At 41.8% G+C, this 20,804-nt stretch overlaps 1 protein-coding gene across 2 annotated transcripts in view; it reads right to left on the bottom strand.

The window, feature by feature from the left end:
- Positions 1-20,804, bottom strand: part of COP1 (COP1 E3 ubiquitin ligase) — a 135,694-nt gene that overhangs the window by 29,633 nt on the left and 85,257 nt on the right. For both annotated transcript variants that reach the window (XM_061452048.1, XM_061452049.1), the window contains exons 16-18: positions 14,987-15,104; positions 11,014-11,138; positions 9,743-9,903 (exon numbers count right to left, since the gene is read on the bottom strand). In XM_061452048.1, coding sequence (XP_061308032.1) covers positions 9,743-9,903; positions 11,014-11,138; positions 14,987-15,104 — 404 coding nt within the window. The remainder of the gene's footprint in view (positions 1-9,742; positions 9,904-11,013; positions 11,139-14,986; positions 15,105-20,804) is intronic.

Here is a 20,804-nt window from a genome sequence, read left to right as displayed (position 1 = left end):
CTCCATGCACATAACTAGCTCATCTAGCACTAGCTGGAATTAGATAGAACATCACCAAAAGGAAACTAAGTCTATTTAAATAGGTTAAAAGGATACAAATCAATGTTGCCGTTGGAAAACCAGTCTGAGCAGCTGATTTCACAAGGACTGCCATAAAAGCCATACTTCCTTGCTTTACTAACATGCAATGCAATCGGCATTAAGCTGGTCACAAGTTACTGGGTTTCAAAATGCTTCGAGGTTTTACTACTGATAACAGAAGGGCAGAAAGCATATGAAAACCTTGAGAACAGTTGCCCAAAGCCAAGCAATAACTACATTAATGCAGAGTCCTATGTAAAGCTTTTGCAGAGAAAGCCACCTGCGCATAAATGCTTCCATTTCCATTTCACCCAGAGGTTAAATTATCTGATCAAAATCTTTTTTTTTCAACTTCATTCAAACTCTGTAAAACACTAAATCCTGCCATTAGAATTGCTTAATTAGGAGTTTAGAGCAAAAAGTTGATACAGCTCATGAGGTGCGACTACTGAATAGTGGTGGCCTGGCAAGACTTGCTGTCAGTAGATGCACTGAAAAACAAGAGAAAACCAAAATAAAACTACAGTATTGTGAGAATGGGGAAAAAAAAATATTATGAGGTTGCTTTGACTGTAACTGAAGCAGAGTCACTTGTTAGAGGGAATGAGGTTATATACTGATCTTCAAACAGCAGTGACAGCAGACCACCAGCAGCAAGAGTTTCAAATACCCCCAGCGTGAGAATTCTGCTGCTGCATTGAAGCCGACTTCAAAGGTGGTGGTTAGCCCAATGTCAATGGCTTTCCAAAACCTACTTCACTCTTTGCTCTTGCTGGTCTGAAACCAGAGTCCTCCTTTAGCAGTAAGTTTTGAGAAATGAAGCTTTACCCCTGCAGCTCCTACCATAAATGACTCCCTTCATCCGCTTCATAAAACACTGAATACTGCCCGACTTACTGAGCTTAGCTCAGAGCATTCAGACCTCATCCACTGGCATTTTGTGCCAACCACAGACTTCAGCAGATGGCACTTCAAAAAAGAAGACAGCAAAAGCTGCTCATGTAGGAGACACTGATTCAGAGAGCAGCTTTAGCTGGAGTCTGAGATCAGGCAGTAGATGTTGGCTCAGCCAACAAAACCTGCCTAGATCCTGTAACAGAATATTAGAATCATTTAGGTTGGAAAAGACCTTTAAGATCAGAGTCCAACCATTAACCTAGCACTGCCAAGTCCATCACTAAATCATGTCCCTGACAACCACATCTACATGTCTTTTATACCCCCCAGGGATGGTGACTCCACCACTTCTCTAGGCAGACCATTCCGGTGCTTGACAACCTTTTTTGGTGAAAAAAATTTTCCTAATATCCAATCATTTTCTCTCTCCACCCCAATATAAGGGTAATCCTGAGTATCACCCCAATACAGGTGACTTGCTATTAAGTTGCCCTGCTCAGAACACAGAAAAGGGCCACGTAATACATACTGCTGTACTTCAGCTTGTACCTTGTAGCACTATGGTTCAGTGGGGAGTTGAGGATGGAGCCAGGAATGATGTCCAGGTTCCAGGTGAATTCCTGACTTAGGTTCATCTGTTGTAAAACTCACACTTGAATAAAGGATTGGTGGTTACTAAGGCAGCAGAGTCCCAAGAGGAGACAAACATCCTCTTATAAGTTTAACGACAGCGGCAGAGAGACTGCTTTGCATCCCCAGCTCACTGTGTGTATCACAGCAATAGAACCTGTGATTGCATTGGGATGCTCTCATTTTTTTAAAGCCTAGGAAACAACAGGAACCTGCTTGGACCTCTGCTTGCACCAGCAATGAACTGCAATCCACTATCTCACATTGTCTCCATTATTCTTCTCAGAGAGGGTAATGAGGTACAGGAACAGGCTTCCCATGAAAGTGCTGGAATCAAGCTCCCCTGGAAGTGTTCAGAAACCATGTAGATGTGGCCCTCAGTGAAATGGTTCAGTGGTGGTCTTGGCAGTCCTGGGATAATGGTTGGACTTGATCTTAGAAGTTTTTTCCAACTTAGCTGATTCTATGATCCCTACAGTTGCACCATCAGGATCAGCTACTGGAACTATAATGCCAATAGCATTCAGAGTTATGTTGACCACTATGTCATTTATTTGATCGAGAACAGAGATGACTCTAATAAGGAAGACCTCAGTCCTGTCTACAGCACACTGCCTACTTTTCTTGGCATTAAAAAAGACACACTGGTAAGCAAATATCAGCTGTAGAAGTCTGAAAGAGTAAATGCTGCCTTCATTCAAGACACATGGATGCTTTTGATCTGCCTTTGCTTCAAAAAAACATCAACCAATTTTTTTGCGATTATGCGGGGGAGAGGGGGAGGGAAGCCTCACCTTGCAGGAGATAGAAACCAAGTGCAAATGTAAACTTAAAACCAACAAAGAAGAAAAACCCGAGCCACCTACATTTCTTGGAGAAGCTATTCTTAAAATAGAAGCTAGAATGATATCAGAGTGCTGCAGTACCACAGGGGAGCTGAACTTCCAGAACTGAACAAAAGCGATAGCCTCTGTTCGCAGCAGCGGCACAGTCAGCTGCTCTGAATCTAGGAAAGGAAGAGTTAACATAGGTGCTGATGTACCAGCCACCCGCTGTGTGCCACCCTGAGCCCTGAAACAGCAAAATAAATGGGGCAATACAATTTTTTCCAAGCAATCACACTAGATGGGAGGAGCACAGTGAACAGAGGTCAGGGTTATCAGGGAATCGCTTGGCTTCCTTCACCCCTGCCCACACTTGACAGCAGCAGCACCGCAGTCCAGCAAGCAACTGCCCTCACTGGCAGAAAGCACAAAAGGATGCCCTGCAACCAGGGAAACAACAGTAAGGAAAGAATATTGACCAAATTTTTCCTTCTTCCACAGAACACTCAAAATTAAACACTTGCTCCTAAAGCCTGTCATTTGCATAATCACATTATCAAGATGGTCTTTCACAAGGCCTGAAGTGTCAACACACTGAGATTTCAATATAATGCATGAATAATAGAGTATGCTTTCCCCCACCTACATAGTACTCTGCAGTTGGACTCCAAAGATTGTGACAGGGACTAAAATATTGTTAGTCGCCTGAGTATTTCTTAATTAATTCTCCTAAGCAAGCCATAGAAAAAATAGAGCTGAAAATGAGCATTTGAAGAGATATTGGGTATGAAAATATATGAGCATGTTCAGCACAAAGAAGCACATAAGACTGAACTTGTGACATTTTTTTATCAGCAAGGCAGAAGTTATTCTGCATATGTAAGTAGCTTTCAAGCAGCATATTAAAAAAATATATACAGTGTGTTGGTATACAAAAGTAATGTGCTAAAATTTGGGGGGACAGGGAAACCAAGCATATATAATGTATCTTGGTATATTCTGGGTCCCACTTGTTTTTAATGAAGACTTGAGACTTCCAAATGAGTAAGAGAGCAATAGACATGAAAAAGGTAGGATGGAAGAGAAATAAAATACATTTACTACCTAAAGAAAGTGCAAAGCAGCAAAGCAAAACATAGTCAAAGAAAATTTCTTGTTTAAAGCATTGCCAATGGTCAGAGAGCACAGGGCATGTCAAGAGGAGTGGAAAGCCATCACATGGACAGCTATGAGCTTCACAAGCACACATGCCACGGGGCTTAGACAGCTTCCACAGGAGGAAAGAAAAGCTTTGAAGATTTTCAGGAGGGGATAAAAACCAGTAGAATAAACCTGCTAAAAGTCACATCTTGCTTTTTTTAAAAGCTGATCATTCTCAGCCTCCCACAAACTGCTGTGCATTTCAATCACGACAGATGACCACCGTATTTCCAGGATGAGGCAGTAGCATGGTACTGCACCGAAGAATGACTTGCAAGAAAACTAGTCTGGGAGATGCTGCACATGAATGCTATAGGCCAACTCTAGTCTAGGGAAATAAAGAACGAGTTAGAAAATAGCAGACACCCTCTCTGAAAATACTGTGGTTGGAGATACACTGCTACCTGTGCCACAGCTGGTATCAGAGGCAGGCAATGGACAACTTGGGTCTGATCACTCCAGGCAGGCATTTATCTCATAAGCTTTAGATTATTACCTAGGTATATCTTAACCACCATCTGAACAGCTAGTTGAGTTGAAAGCGGAAGTTAAAATTCTCACTGATTTTAAGACAGAATTTCAGCAGAAAGCAGAACAACAAAAACAAGTCTTTCACTTGTTTCCCTACCTAAATCCCACAGAAAATCATATTTCAAGTTTTAAGAGATATCACAGAATCACAGAATGGTTTGGGCTGGAAGGGACCTTAAAGGTTATGTAGTTCCAATCCCCCTGCCACAAGCAGAGACACCTTCCATTAGACCAGGTTGCTCAAAGCCCTGTCCAACCTGGCCTTGAACACTGCCACAGATCACATTATCAAGATGTGAAGCCACAGCTTCTCTGGGCAACCCGTGCAAACGCCTCACCACCTCACAGTGAAGAATTTCTTTCTAATGTCTAACCTAAATCTACCCTCTTACAGTTTAAAGCCATTGCCCCTTCTCCTATCACTACATACCCTTGTGAAAAGTCCCTTTTCATACTTCTTGTAGGTCCTCTTTTCTCACTGGAAGCTGCTTTAAAGGTCTCCCCTGAGCCTTCTCTTCTCCAGGCTGAACAAGTCCAACTCTCTCAGCATGTCTTCATAGAAGATGTGCTCCAACTCTCTGGGCATCTTTGTGGCCCTACTCTAGACTCACTTGAGTGGGGCCCCAACACAACTGGGAAATAGAGTCTACAAGTTACTTAAGAATGACACTGAATAAGCATTTGGTTATTTGGGAATGACAAAGGAGGTTTCATTTTTAATTTTTGTTAAGTCATCCAAATTAATTAGTGCTTTTAAATGGCAATGAATCACTTCCTGAAATAATTTGTATTGGCTAAATTAATTCCAGTGAAGGAAGCCAATTTGCTGATTGTAAATTATCAGAGTCTCTGACTAGCTCCTGCATACATTGTGTACCATTTATTAGGCTACTGGGAAACAAAGGATGACTACTTTTCACCAGTGAACAAGATTATAGCCCTATTAAGTGACCAGCTTATTGTGGTACAATTATAGGTTTCTATATAAAGAGTTCAAGCCAGGCCTCATTAAGAGAATGCTCAAAGGAAAGGAAAAATGATCAGAAGAAAAGCTTATTTTCTGAAGAGATGCACCAAAAAAAAATATTTGAAAGGAATATTCTCATCCTCTTAGGTTAATGAAGAGAAGTTCAGAGATGCAAGACTAATTATGAAGATACTTCCACCGTATGACAGTGCCTAAAGGCAGCCTGAAGCCTGGAGTCCCAGAGCCTGCTTCTCTCACTCACAGCTAGATGACTGGTTTCAAGACTCCCCTAAATTGACATCTGAAAAGCAACGACCAGGTGAGAAAACATATACATGGGTTACTGCTCCTTTCCATCAGGCCAAGAAGATGCTTTCATACCACTCCCATGCTGCTGCTCTGAGAGCCTTCGTCCAAGCTCCAGGAGACCTCTGCATCCATCCAGCGTGTACCACCAACCACCCACTGCAGCAAGATGACTTAGCTAAAGCCTGCAGCACTGTTCTCAATGGATTTCCTTTCTTTACCCCTCCAGAAATAAAAAATGTACATAAAGTTTTACCTAAGCTAATTTGCATGGCATTCTCTTGCTTTTATCTGCATCTTCTTACTGGGTCTCAAAGCCTTGACATTTCTGCTTGAGAAATCTTTCCCTGCCTAACCCGCTTATCAGCAGTAATGAATACTCATGCAAACAGGTACAAAATTAAATGGCTTCTTTACAGTGATTATGATAGATTGAGTCGTGCTTAATCTACATAATCAAATTGCTTCTGTGTTCAGCAGTAATACCTTTTTGCTGCCCTGGGAGCAGGTTCAGCCTTGGTTCCTCTTTTGACAGCTTCTTTCTGAGAAACATTAACCACGGCTGGGAAAGGGGCTACTTGAAATGCAATTATTTAACATAGCTGTATGAGGCACATCTTGAACTCTGCAATATGGCAAAGCAGGTCCAAACGAAAGGTGTCCCCTTTACAGGAGGAGAAAAGTTCACGTAGGGCACAAGGGAAAACAAAGCACAAACCAATCTCCTCCAGCTACTATCCACATACCTAGACATAACTGGAGTGACCCTCCCAAGATAGATAAAACATCTCTACTCAACTAGCTGCAGTGAGCTACTACCAGTACTATAATTTCCTTTCCCTATGCAAGGGCATCCCTATATGCAAGAGCGTCATCTGCTTACATGCTAATGAAATAGAAGAACGTATGTTCCAATCTTCATCAAGACCACATTCACATTTCAATCAAGCTGGCTAACTCTTGTCAAGGTGCCAGAAACAAAGGATGGCAAAGGTATATAATAAAATCCTTGACTGGAAAAATAGAAGGATTTGGCTCAGGAAAGGTTCTGAAATGCATCTCTGTGTGTAACTCTCATTTATCAGGCCACCTAGGCCAAAAGCATCCTGAAGCTTTCTCTACCTTTTAATATTGATCCATTTTATGGAGTAAAATGAGAAGTGAGAAATGGTTTTCCACACAAACTGTAAATAAGTGCTATTTAAAAGTATATTAAACAGCCTAATTACATTTGTCCAAAACACAGCATGGAAAAAAGCAGAGCAAAGGTTTGCTTCCTGACATACTTGCTAGAGGGTTTTTTTGTTTGCCTGGGTTTTTCTGCCCCAAAGAGTCTAACAAAATTATTAGTCTGCAAGCTAGGTAATGTTCAGAAAAAAGCACTATGAGGGTAATCCTGATGCTAAATGCTAATAAGCACAGATAATTTCTCTCTATTCTTATGGCTTTGACACAGGTGGAAAGAAAGCACTGGCTGGACCTCTGTGGTTGTAAGAGTGACAGCTCTAGAAAAAAGGTCTCTTTGTCTTTGTAAGCAAACGAAAGCCAACACAAAGGTGGAGGAGAGCAAGGGGAAGCGGTAGGGAGGAAAATGGGTTCTCGAAAGGGCGGTTGGCACAGCTTGACTTTGGCTCAGGAGGAAATAAAACTTGAATTACATAAAAATAGATTTAAGAAAGAATCAATGACATTTCATCTGAAAGTTTAAGTTAAGTTTTAATTAGGATCCAAGATTTTGCACTTAAGTGCATGAAGTGGAGTACGTGTACTCATGCTTCCCAAGATAACTGACAGATCTGAAACCTACTCATCTCAAAAGGTTAATTAAAGAATGATCCTTGAAAGCAATACTGTAGGGAAACCAAAGCAAGTTTGCTCCACTGGGGAGCCTGGTGGAAAAGCTGGCAGACAGTGCCTGCATCCACCCTCCTCAGAAACATTCCAGGTAGCAAACCAAAGCTACAACCCAATGACCATGGCACAGAGACAAGTGAAACAGCTTTGAACCAAGGCACAAACAGCATGCTTATAGCAGTATAAAGTGGTTCTGAGGCTGGTTTGCCACCCTGCACTGGGCTCTGCATGGCTGCTAGGCTGGAGCTGCTCCAATGCGCACACCCTTTAGAAGAGCAGGCATGATCATCGCCAGTGGGGAAAGGTAGGTGTGGTAACTCTTATAATTAGGAAATTAAGGCAGAGTGACTCATCCAGGATTAAAGCCTGCAATTAAGCCAGAAATAGGCTGTGGGTTCCCCGATTCCCACAGATGATGACAGCACTGCAAGGCAGAGGCCTCCCCTAGTTCATCTGAGCATCACAAAAAAAAATCTGACAGCTTTTAGGAAAGCCTGTATATATGAAGCTCTTTTGAAAAAAAATCTCCAAATCTAAGAAGTTATCAAAATGGAGAACAAAAGAGTTTCATCATTCAAGCAAGACTTTGTGGACATAAGCAACCTGTCGCTGTGCAGTAATTTGATTTCCTAAGAACATGAGCAAAGTCTCAATTAGGTCAGAGAGGACTGATGTACTGGTATGGGAGGGAAGAGAAATGTGCCACTGTATTGATGAAGAGTACTTCTCATCTTGGGGGGACTGGAGATATGGTGCAAGGAAGCATTAGGGCCTCCTGGCAAAAGCAAGCAAGGCTGCTCACTTGGTATGTAAAGCAGGATGGCATACACCACAGGCAGAGGTAAAACACAGAAGCAAAACACTCCGCCAGTGGCTCTCAGATTACAGACAGCTTTTTGCTGCTTTCTTTACAAATGAGAGCCAGGTACTGTGGCTACCATGGAAGAAACAGGCTAATTTAGAAGAAGCCCAGGGAAAAGCAGAGGAACAATGGAAAAAATGAAATTATCCGAATAGCAACAGATACTGAATGCTGTTTAATGGAGTGAAGCCTGAATGTTATTTGGTGCAATCTTGATGGGCCTGATTTAACTATTACACACAATATTTTTCATGCTGCTTGACAGCCCTTGATGGCAGCTCAAAAGTTTGTCAGTTAAGCAGGTCTTTAGGAGTAAAGCATATTAATTGGAGAAAAGACTGATAAGGAGTGGATGGCAACAGAAATAATACCAGGAGTGAGACATCACTGTTAGTCTATTGCCCACAGAAAAGCTGCTCAGGAGGTCAATGGACAGGACAACGCAAAACAGAACCACTTCAGTGAGAACAGTTATGGAACGATGTTCCTGGACACACAGGCTCCCACAGCATGTTTTTATCCAGCAGAAAGATGGACACAACTTCCAGCAGCCACTCTTCATCTGTGTATCCTTAACCCTCCTAAATCCCAGCCAGAAACAAGTTGGTGACCCTACATCACCAAGTCTCATGCCCTCTATTCAAACCACAACAGCCCACTTCTTACTTTTAAATCCAAAGTGCTGATTTATTTTTGATTTGATTCAGAAACATCTATCTGAAGTGAGTTTATGCCAGTGACAAGTGAATCACAGTTGTGGGGGCAGTATCTTCAGATTGAAACAGACTGGTAGACGGTACCCATTCAAAACACTATCTTTGTGAATGCAACATTTCAGGACATCAATCAGGCAATGTTCCACTTTAGCTACTTAGAAGACTTGCTTAGGATGAGCTCCTTTCCTCCCCCTCCAACAAGCCTGTTAAGTATCTGATCTGCAAACCCTTGCACATACAAGAGAGTTATCTGCTCAAGGGTTTGGGTTTTTTCTTTTTGTTTTCTTTTTTTTTTTGGCAAGGTTTTCAAGAGCACTCCGAGTTTAAAAGCAGCATTTTTTTCTCCAGAACAGCCCCGTGCTGAAAGGCCACTCTCAAAAGCTGCATCAGGTCTGCCTGCAACATTAATACACATGCTATATATATTAGCTGTCACTGGAACAGTTGTTGAGGTGTCTGCAGCCTGGGCTTGCCTCTTTTACATATCTCCTCATCCAAGCACGGGGGCTGTTTGTCAATGACCAAGCCCATATAGACACACTAACACTGAGATAAGGCTCCAGAGTAAGTATCTGCAGGTGCTGCTAATGCACCCACAAAAAACACTGCCAGAAATACAATTCTGCTTCTGGAATTTCAGATGCCAAGCAGAGAAATTCAAACACCCAGGTAGACGAGTTAAGAGCACAGTAGTCCCTGCTCCCCCCAGATCCCCCAGCGTTTCGGTCACCATGCAGATCTTCATGTTTTCATGTTAACTTGCAATAACTATAAACAGGAAAATACTAAGTGCAAACCCTCAGCATTGCTATTTAATGAGAAAGCAGGAGACATCCCTTTCAGACCCAGCTGGGTGCCTGAGCAGAAAGCTTACCCCATCTGGTAGTGCCCTCCAGCATACAGCACTCACAAACTCATTTGTGTCATCTTCTTTCCGGTCCTTGTCCAGGACACTTTTGACTGTATCAAACTTGAACGTCAGCAGTGTCTTTGAGAGGCCTTTATAGTATAGGTAGAGGGAATTATTTTCACTTCCTGCAATTAAGAAAATAAATACGTAAGATTAGGTTCTGGTAGCAGGAACAGAAATAAGGCTTCTTAGCTCTTTCACTGTTTATGACAAGAACAGACATTTCCTCCTTGTAGTTATCACGCTCATGGTGCCCTGGCTACTGGGAGCACTCCATGGCAAACTTTTGTGATGCTTAATAACAAGACCAGGTTTTATTACAAGACATCTGCAGCATGCAGCATACTTGCAAAACATACAGGATCCCAACTGTCTTCCATAACTTCTTTAGGGCAGAGCATTTTGAGCAGAGCAGAGCATCTATGCTACCACATGAAATACTGCTACACCCAGCCTGCTTGGCATTACAGCTCAAAGGCAGGTAGCACTGTGTTTTTCTTGCTGTAATCAAGTATGACAGTTTGGTCTGTGGAGATTTAAGTAAGAGAGACTAGACAATATGCAGGCTTTATCAAGAAATCCTTTCCAATTTTTGTATTGCAAGCTGTACAGAGATCAGAGAATACACAGGTCCTCCCTTCAGTGCTAGCACAGCTGTCCTGCTCATCCCAGCTATCAGTCTGTCACTGCTTTCCCACCAACACCTAGGGATTTACAGAAGTTCAACAGTCCAACTTAAGAACCTATATGGTGAAAGGACAGAAACGGCCAAATGGGTAACTGCTGCAGAATAATTCAGTCTTCAAGGAAGCTGTTCACAGTGAGGGTGTATTGCTTTGTCACACAGAATGCTGTACTACCAAGTACAGGATCCTTGTGTGGTCCAGGCTACTGCCCTTCCTTAGAAAGAGGCAGGAGTTTATGTCACTTGTTAAACTTGAAAGACATAACTCATATTAATAGCAGCTACACTAGTAGCTGATTTTTGGTGACAGCAAGTCTGAATCATCATATACAAAGGACTCATCTGAAATAGGAGGAAACTGACAAAAGACCCCCTTAGGTCAAGGCTCCTCACATCATTCCCTGGGAAGGTAAAGAGGGTTGGAGGTTCAGAATAATCCTTTATTAAAAAGCCCATGCAGTTATGTAGCACAACTGCTGGAGTGCTTTGCAACTGGAGAAGCACCAGCTCCAAGCAGTCCCATTAGCATTTGTCAGGATGCTCTACTCACCGCAGGCAATGTAGTCTCCGTTGGATGCAAGCCCTACAAAATTCTTCTCATTGATGTGACCCTTGAAGGAGCGCAAGCAGTGAGGCTTCCCTACATTCCACAGTTTCAGCTGACTGTCTGTTGACCTGAAAATGATACCTAAAGTTACTCTTCTGCCACGCAGCCAGAACAACTTGCTTGCAATCCTGCTCCTTAACACCCTACTTGCAGTGTAAGCATAGGAAGTCTTAGTGCACTCCAGGAGATTTATCACACTTTCAATCATAAGCAACTCAGCTTGAGCTTGGAAATGTATCATGTTATTTTAGAAGCCTCCCAAAATGCATTATGATTGAGTAAAACTTCCTCAAGTATTACTCTTCCTTCCTCCTATCAATTGCACACTCTTCCACTGAACTCTTCAGCCTTTGGGCTATCACTGACTCCTCTAGATCCTCACAGATCTAGGACACACTGATTTTTTTATTTATTTTAAAGCTTCTACACCATGGACAAAATCTGTTCCCTTCTCCATGCCGGCTGCAATTCTCATTCATGCTTTTACAGAACTTGGGAAGCAAGCAGTCTCCTCCCTCTCAAGCTGCTCTGAAAGCATGTTCTCTTCCTCCTGCGCAATACCAAGCAGCAGTGTATAAAAACGTATGGAGTCTCAGAGTTGCTATTAGCATTAATGTGGTTTTCTCACATGTAATTGAAACTGAATGGATACAGATCCCTAACTTCCACTTTTCTCACCTTGGCAGCAAAGCCAAAACAAAATTGATGTTTTCCATTGTTCCTCCACATGCAAACATACCTGCCTTCAAAATGCGTTTCTATTTACCCTGCAAACATTTTCCCTTTGGCAAAAGAAAGGGGAGAGATAGCCTCCTCTGCCTGTCACTGCTCAACCGACATAGGAATACCCCAGGTCTCAGTAAGACACATGATTAATTTCTTCCCTCAAACCTAAGGGGACATGACCCTCTCTTACTTTACAGGCGTTACTCTCTAGAAGTTGCCAGGCGCTGATATTTTGGCACTTGCTGACTTATAGTGAAACATTCCACAGCAGGGATACAAATAGTGATCTGGTGGGATCGGACCCCCACGTAACACCCTTGAGGAAAGGCATAATGTTGTTCTGATCTTAAATTTGAAACATACTGGGAGGAGGGCCTATCAGGCTTCTGGGTGGGAGGGAAGGGAAGTAGGTCACACTCCCCTCATGCAGGTTCTGTCACCCAACCTTGCTGCTTTCTGAATATTTAGAGTTGAAGGGGAAAAAACCCCACCCAATACCCAAATATTGCCAATATCGTAAGATATTAGCCCTGCACCTATGTCACATTTACCGAAAAATACAGCACAAAAGTGGAGAGATGCACCTTGTACTATACTGCAAAAACCTTACCTGCCCTCAATGACAGCTGGAATGACAAAAGAGTGATAAAGAAGCTGCAGCAAGATTTGTTGCTCATTTATAATAACAGTATGAGGTCAGATCAGTACACAGGTATGAACTTCATCTGTAATACTGTGACTTAAGCAGGAGTGCATTCTTCATCCTAGGTCTTGACTGGTGGGTGGGGCCAAAACCAGAGTATTCTGCTTCTCTGCCTGATGCTTGTTCCATGTTCATCCTACTCTACACTGCTGCCCACTATCCCTTCCCTTCTCTTGTCCTTACCATCACAATAGCAGCATGGCTCACAGAAAGGGCAAAAACCGTACACTACTGCTTTTTTGGCCCACAAGTACAGGGAGGTGCATTCTGTTCTATTAGGGCAGCTGTATTTTTAAATACAGCTTCCATAATACTGCTTTTAAAGGCTTCAGAGTTGCCTGAAAACTAAACTTTTCTGAAGGCAGGGTAAAGCAGCAAAACACTAATTCCTTGTCTACAAGCTGTCAGATTCCTGTGACAGCTTCTGCTATTGGCTAAGCCATCAAGAAGACATCACATATATAGGCACTTAACCTTTGTATTTTAGTAGCATACATTTTAGACCTCTTCATTAAAATAAAACCACTTAAAGGTCTATTACTAATGGAATGCTTTTACTGTTAACAATTTCCCATCAAGCTCTAGCTATGTTTGCACTGGGTAGTATGCCATATAAGAAGAAAGTCATTCGCCACTGGACCGCAAGGATAGGAAGAAGTCATTGATCCTGTTGATGTTACACTGCTCTTCTGGTTTCATACCCTCTCCAAAAAATATCATGGATGCACTGGTCTGTTAAATCTGTCTCTCTGTAAATCAGCACTGCAATCAATGAGTTGTGCTAAATACCAAGCAGTTTTGAACATCCTTAAGGTCAAAAACCAGCTCTACAAGGCAAACTAAATCAATGTAATCTATAAAACATCTTTAGCTAGAAATCTAGAGAATCTGAATAAACATATAATAAAAATAAATTAAAAAAATGAAAATTACTGCTTGATTTTGAGGAAGGCACTACTGCTGTCTCCTCTCCTCAATTTGCAAAAGATATAAAAATAATCTGCTCTCTCTGACATTTCTTTCTGTTCATGCAGAAAGAAATAGGTGAACTTTCCAGTTAGTCCCCTCACCCCATCATTGCCTGTTAAAGTCTGAAGGTTCTACTGATATTCCTCCCTGTGACTGTGGGATAAGCTTTCTCAGGTGGTCAGGTCAAGCAGGACAGGGTCACTGTCCTGAAACACCCCATAGATGATGCTTCACTTGATCAGGTCTGTAAAACATTCTTAGCCTCCTTTTGCTTCTATCAAATACCATCTTACGATCCAGATTTGGTCTAAAGCATTAAATTTAAAGTTTGTGTGTTCTAGTTATGAATTTGCACCCATATAGAATTATATCGTTAAAGGAAATAAGAAAATTGCTGATTAAATATAAACAATACCATAAGCCACCAGGGAATCTTCTACTACACAGCTCAGCGTAACTCACTAACAGCCTGAGTGCACCTTAAAATGCTCTGCTTTGGCTCCAGTTTTCTAGAGCAAATGGTGTGAAAACATGGGGCAAAGCCAAGCTGGATAATCACTGACTTGGTATAAGACAGCAGAAGTACTTTATGGGACTAGATCTATCCCTGTGATCCATCCCTGCTGCCCTTGGGTGTTACACACATGCATTTTGATAACAAAGACTTTCCTGCAGCCCTCCCCCAGGTTGCTTGCGTTTTTCCCCACTGTGTAAGAGAGGCTCACCTCTGATTTATTGAAGAGGCTTGTAGCCATTCATTCAAACCTCTCACTATGTAATCTGACAAACACTCATTCCCATATGACTGAAAACCTACCTAGCACTGAGGCAGTCACATCTGGCTTTGGGACAGACACATTGAGCCATGTAACTGGACAGAAGCTGCAGAATATTATTCTTTAGGGCCTCCATAGCAGACCTTTTGGTCTACCTTGGCTAAAAAGGTAGGACCACAAAACACAACTTGTCTATGCCTACTTTCTAATCCAAGCATAACCCTAAAAAGGGCCTTCACAGAACAGATTAATAAATTACCAGAGAACAGATCAGTCAATTCTACTTGAGGTCCCTTCAGGCTGTGGCTAAACCGCTCCTAAACATAGCAGTACCATTTGATAGCTTCTGTCACTCATCAGCTGTGTTTTACTGAAGATTAATATCCTCAGGGCTTTGCCAGCACCCTTCTCTACAGCAGAGCTCTGGTCAGGAGCACACAGAGCACTTCCTAAAAGGAAAACCCATCTGCAGCTTCCCAAAGTCTGGGCTTGTGGTCAGGAGCTGCATCTAGTTGTCTTCGTATTCCTCTTAAGCATTTTAGCTTCACAAGGCAGAGCACAGCCAAGTGACACCAGGAATTAATTTCTATTTTGTCTTAGAAAAAAGCAACAAACTGCTTCCCAAAAGCACTGCAGCTAGCAAGGGCTCCTACCCACGCAGGTGAACTTGTGCAATGGCCTCAACGAGTGACAGAAAACGAAGGCTACGAAGTTTTTAGCCTACATAAAAGGCAATACTTACGCAGAGACAATTTCTTCCCCACTCACAAATTTTGCATAGGAGACTGCCTTGCGATGCCCTTTGAACACCATGATTGGCTGCTTAGTGTTACGGAGATCGTAGTAGTGAACACAGTGATCTGGAGATAAGAAAGTAAAGGGGCAAAATGAATCAGTTGGGAAGGATGCATGGGACTTCTAATAGTTAGCTCACAATAAGTCTTGCCTGCAGCTTCCACATCTCACTTACAGCCTTACCTAGGCTAAACAGTCTGCTCTATAGCAAGGAATGTTTAAGCAGGCTTCTTGAAATGGCTTCCAAATTCAGTCTGCAAGGGTGCAAGCAGCCTTTCAAAGAGTCAGTGAGGAGAAAGAGGTGCATTCACATGTGTGTGCAAATACTCCCTGCATGTGTCCTCCCACAAACCCTATTAGGCCCATGTGAAGCCAGTAGCTAACAGGACTCTTAGCATTCCTCTGCATGCTTTCTTGGCTCCCTGCCTAACCACTCCAATTAACTTCTCCAAGACTCTGCACCCCCTTCTGCTCCTCAAGCTGTCCTCTTTTGGAAAACTGTTGCTACTTACATTGGATCTTGGAAAACAGGGATTAAATTTCTCATGCTTACTCTAAATGGGTAATCTCCACACTTTCAGTTTTTGCTTCCCTCCTTTGATTTTATTAGCAAGAGAGAATTAGCATTTCTGCTAAGGAGAAAACAGATTAAATTCCAGTTCTTTTTAAAATTTAATTCACAGATGTGCTGCAGTGCCACAATTACATAAAAGGACTCACAACAGAATTAGCAATACATCTTCTGTGTAACTAAATTTTAATTCCCAAGAAAATAATGATAATAATAATAATGAGAATAGAAAATTCCACCAGATCCAAAAAAGAATAAAAAAACCCATGAGATACAAGCCCCAAACATCCCCATTGCTCTTTCCAGGTCAATAAGGTTAATAAGCTTCTCCCTTCCTGACTTTCAGCCTTTAACATTGAACTTCATTATATTATTCCCTGCTATTCTGGAAGTGCAGGGAGGGAAGGCCACGCACATGCAAGGAAATAGAGCTAGACACCTTTCTCAACTTGAGATACCCACACATCAGCTGAAAACTGCTTTGACCCTCCTCCCTCTGAAATAACTCACTGCCAATGGAAGTTTGTTACAGAGATTACACAGAAATGAATTTAAATGCCAATAGCTATGGTTATTTTTGTATTTTACAGCATTTCAAAGCAGGGATCTCAGCCATATGAACACCACCCAGCTGTCTCAAAATCCTATGTGGTCTGAGAGATAACTGGATTTACATCAGTCAGGCTACAGCAATCACCATCAGACTGGCAAGGGTAGCTTCTCCCCTGTATTAACAGACTAATTGGTAGCCATGGCAGTACAGGGGTCTGTGTCAGAAACACCACCTGTAAAACAGGTAAGCAGGGAACTCAACTTCCCCTCTGTCTCCAGAATCTTGTTCTCTGTGTAATATGATGGGTTCAGAGATTTCTCCAGCAGATGCTCCAAAGAGCCACTCCAAGTTTTTTTTACCACTTACACTGAACTGTTGAATTACCCTATTGTGTTGAAACCCAGCAGCTACTGCACCCATTACTGCTAACACTGAAACTGGGAAGTGCTGTACACCTCAAGTACTCCTTTAAGCATTCTGTTTCTTCCACCTCTGAGATATTAACCCTCCAGAACCTAACACTTATAAACCCAAATCCCAGTGCATTCCTACCATTTGGGTATTTCAGTTAACTGCAGAACAAGATGATGTTGCAACAGGCTTTTCCATACAAGTGTAAAATTTCAATGGGACTTTGAATTAAGCATTAACACTCTTAAGATTTGGGCATCCTGGTGCCAAAATTTTTATTTCTGAAAAACTAAAGCCAAAAAACTCCACATTTTCTCATATGGCCAGCAGACCTGCTGCAGAGCTTCAAAACAATTAACTTGTTTTGATTTTAGTGAGCAGAGTAATTCTAGTAGGGCTTTCTATTAGAAGCCAGCTAGTGGATAAGGCTTTCAAGTCTATTTTTGCTTACAGTTTTAAACTCCTCTCCAGCTGGCCAGTCACTAGGATACCTTTTGAGCACCAGATTTTATCTTTCAGAGGGTGACACTGAGAGGGGTACCTGCAGATGGCTGCATGTGAGCAACCGGAGCAATGCAGGGAGGAAAAAGCCATAGCAGGGAAGACAAGACCATTTGCAGAGCAGACATGAAGTTGCACTCACCTTCTAAATATTGCAATAAACAGCTCAAAGCCTGCCGGCATCTGGCCCCTGCACTGCATGTGCCTCTCAGCATTGGCAGGGCAATCAATCACTGTCTGCTCTGATCACAGAGTCCAAGAGAATGGGCAAGCCAGTGGGTTCTAAAATTAGCCACTTAATTATTAATTGATTATTTCAGCAGCAGAAGTGTTGATGCCCAATTGAGTTGTATGTGGTTTGTTGTTTTGTTTTTTTTTTTAATTCAATTGAAGCAGCTATTTAAGTAGATACATGAAGACAAACACTCACTGCATTCATTAAAATCAGAACAGGTGGTTGTGTTTTACAATTAAAGAGATACTGTCTCTTGTAGGCCATATGGACTTTCCAAAAACATGATAAAATGCCATCTGCTGAGGAAGGCGAGAGCCCAAAAATTAAGCTAAGTGAGAAAAAAATACAACTCCCAGGTACCCTGGCAGCAGCTTTGCCTGGTGGAGTTTGGCGAGCTGAAATTGTCTGCGATGGGCAGCATCCCAGGCATGTCAGCAAGTCCAAGGTAAGATGGCAGCATGCTCTGGAAAGCTCAGAAAATAAATTGGTCCTAAGAGGCCTCTGAAGATAAAGAAAAGAGTGAGCACTGAGGGAAATCAAACACTTCACAAATTCTGCAAAGGCCTGTAAGCTCATCCAGCACCCCACCACTAGCTCCTGCCCTTGGCATCCTTGAGATACCATGGAGCATATTCCACCACTAATCACTGATGCACAGGGGTATTTGCTTCTTGTTTTGCTCCTCCAACATGAGCACTAAAATCATCACTTGGCAATTTTTTTTTATTTTTTTATTTTTTTTTTTTACAGCTCTACAGTTTCCACCCTGAACAGGAAACTCACTTAGAACAATTCCAACTTGGAAATGACATTTCCACAGTTAAAAGTCTCATGCCTACCTAACCCTTGGGCAGCAGCATCTCACTGCTTTACTTTTTCTTCTGTGTTCAGGCTTAATTGAAATATGAGATAATGGGATAGAACATGTATATATACCTTAAATTAAACACTCTGAAGCAGTTCTCGTCTAGTTCAATGTCACTGCAGAAGCTGAGCACGACATAATTCTGCTGCTGTGCCTTCTGAATTCAAATGTTTGCTGGCAGGCTGCATTTTATTATATATTTTCAAAGTTATCTCAGAAGGCAAAAAGGGCAGCTAAGCTCTGCCACTGCTGCTGGGATGTCTCTGACCACAATCCTGAGTTTTAAATCGTGCTTTTCCAGATTGCTCAAGAACTGCTTACTTCCCTTAAGATACTGCCACTTTCACCTTTGAGCTGTCTGGTGACAGCTAATAAACAATTCAGACTTTTCCAAACTTCTGAAGGATCTCACCACCTCTTCAGTAAATATAACCTGCATCAGCAAAGGATGGCATCCCTCATTGCTTGGCAGCTCATAAATTCACAAGACTCCAGCTGGCAGGAGCAGGGCAAAAGGAAAGGATGTTTTTGTTATATAAAAGGTGAAGTGATCAGCAACTTCTCAATCCTGGCCCTCAGACTCAGCTTGATTGCAGAGGTGAGGATGCAGCAAACAAACTAATGATGCAGTTACACGATCATAGAAAGGTTATAAACTCCCCCCCCCAACCACCAAAAAACACAAAACACCCCCCCCCCCAAAAGCAAAATAGGAGAGCTGGGAACTGCTAACGGAGCCAGATGCATCTTAAGTAATTTCAGAGTTGCTCAGAAAGACTGAATTGCTCTTGGATTTTTGGTTGTTTAAACAACAACAAAAGAACAACAAAGTCTGTTTTTGACAAAAGTGATCCTCCTTACACTTTGATATGTTAATAAAATTCTTAGGTTTAACATCACCTATTGCAAAGCTTTTAATATGTAGTGATGAGTAGCAGCTCCAGAAAGAGTATGCAAGTGGTTAAGAAATATCATCACAGCAGCATTTTTACGAGTACTGGCATGTGCAGGGTGACAGCACACAGAAACCAGGGAGCAGAGCAATCCAGCTCTCCATGTACCCAGGAATTCTAAGCAACATTCATCTTCCAGGCCATGTGCTTCACCCACCTTCACCACAAACATTAACCAGCATGTACTAATGCAAAAGACCCCCCCAGGCTTTTTTCAACCAATAACCACTTACTTGAAGAGATATCAAGCCAAGGACAGCAAAATAAAAATTTACCTCCAATGCAACAGTTTTACATTCAATGAATGTAACTACTAGAAAGCCCCAAGAGCTGCATACAAAGGTTATGTGGCTCTCCTCTGGAAAACTGGATTGCTGGAGAATCAATGACTATTTTTCTGATTTCAATCATTTAGAAATATCTATTTCTCAACTGTTCAATATTTAGATTATTGATCCGTTCAAAAAAATAAGTAATTTACATTACTTGGATTTTTCAGTGCTCACAGACTTAAGTCTACTTGCTACTTACTAGTGTATGCTACTACATGTCAGATGAATATTACAGCCAAGATGCCTGTATTCAAAACCAAAGTTGTAGGGTTAGCAAGTGAAACTTGTCTAAGTCTCCTGTTGTCGAAGGAGATTTTGGACTTCTTTTTCCCCCCATACCAACTAAAAGAGATCTTCAATACCAAGCTTAGAGGTCAAGCTCATTTCAGGTATTTAATGCTCTGGCTACAGCCTGTGGTCCTGTGTCCCTCACCTTCATCTATTTGTTTTCCTCCATACGAACTTCAAGCTTGGATCAAGGCTGCCTGTTCTCACCAGTGAAACAGTACACTGGTAGTAAGAACAAAAGATATTTATAGTTTGAGGGGTGTATTTAAATGAATTTCCCAAGACTTAAACTGAGTCAGAGCAAGTTTGGTGCAAGATACCTCTGCTCACATCCAATTAGGTTATTCTGAATAAACAAAAAGAGCAACAAAATAGCAGGGCACAAAAAAGCCCACAAAATGCCTTTTAGCAAAAAGATGAGAGGCATGATTTTGTGGCATTTAATTTTTACTTTTACTGGTTTCAGAGATACCGAAGGAAGCCTCTACTGCTCAATGCATATTGATGGGGTCAGCAAAAATTCAGCTATCAATATTTAAACAACTACCTATAGAAAATGATCTTTACTAGTTTTCTCTCTGTATACCATGTGTAAGCAAGATTACTCAGCACACAGAGTGCACAGAATAAAGCCTTCAGAGCTACCTAGAAGTGTATCTAGGCAACTTTAGCAAGAAAATATAATCGTATCCTTATTCCTTCAAGCGTCCAGAGCCCAATAGTTCAAACCAAAGCTTGTGTTTCAAGTGTCTCTGGGTGAGAAGGAAAGTACACATTGCCATCCTTCTAAGTAGTATTTCATGAGGGAGAAGGGGCAAGCTGTCTTAATGACTTTTTGTTGAACATAGATAAACAAGCAGAACATAACTTTAACATCAAGAGGGTTAGACAAAAGTCTCAGCCAGGCTCAGTGTGAATTTTTGCTATACAAAAGGAAGGTTGCATTTTCAGAGATAAAACCTTTGGCTAGACTAAAAATGGAAACAGAATCAGGAGGCTCATATGCAACCTCAGTTCCCACCATTAAAAACTTATTCTTCTGTTAGTGAGGAGTAA

This window comes from Pezoporus flaviventris, unplaced genomic scaffold (genome assembly GCF_033815535.1).
Source record: "Pezoporus flaviventris isolate CSIRO_AGI_PZ_B2104156 unplaced genomic scaffold, CSIRO_AGI_Pfla_v1 ptg000013l, whole genome shotgun sequence".
In the NCBI taxonomy this organism is placed as follows: Eukaryota; Metazoa; Chordata; class Aves; order Psittaciformes; family Psittacidae; genus Pezoporus; species Pezoporus flaviventris.
This window is presented reverse-complemented; position numbering and strand designations above follow the sequence as displayed.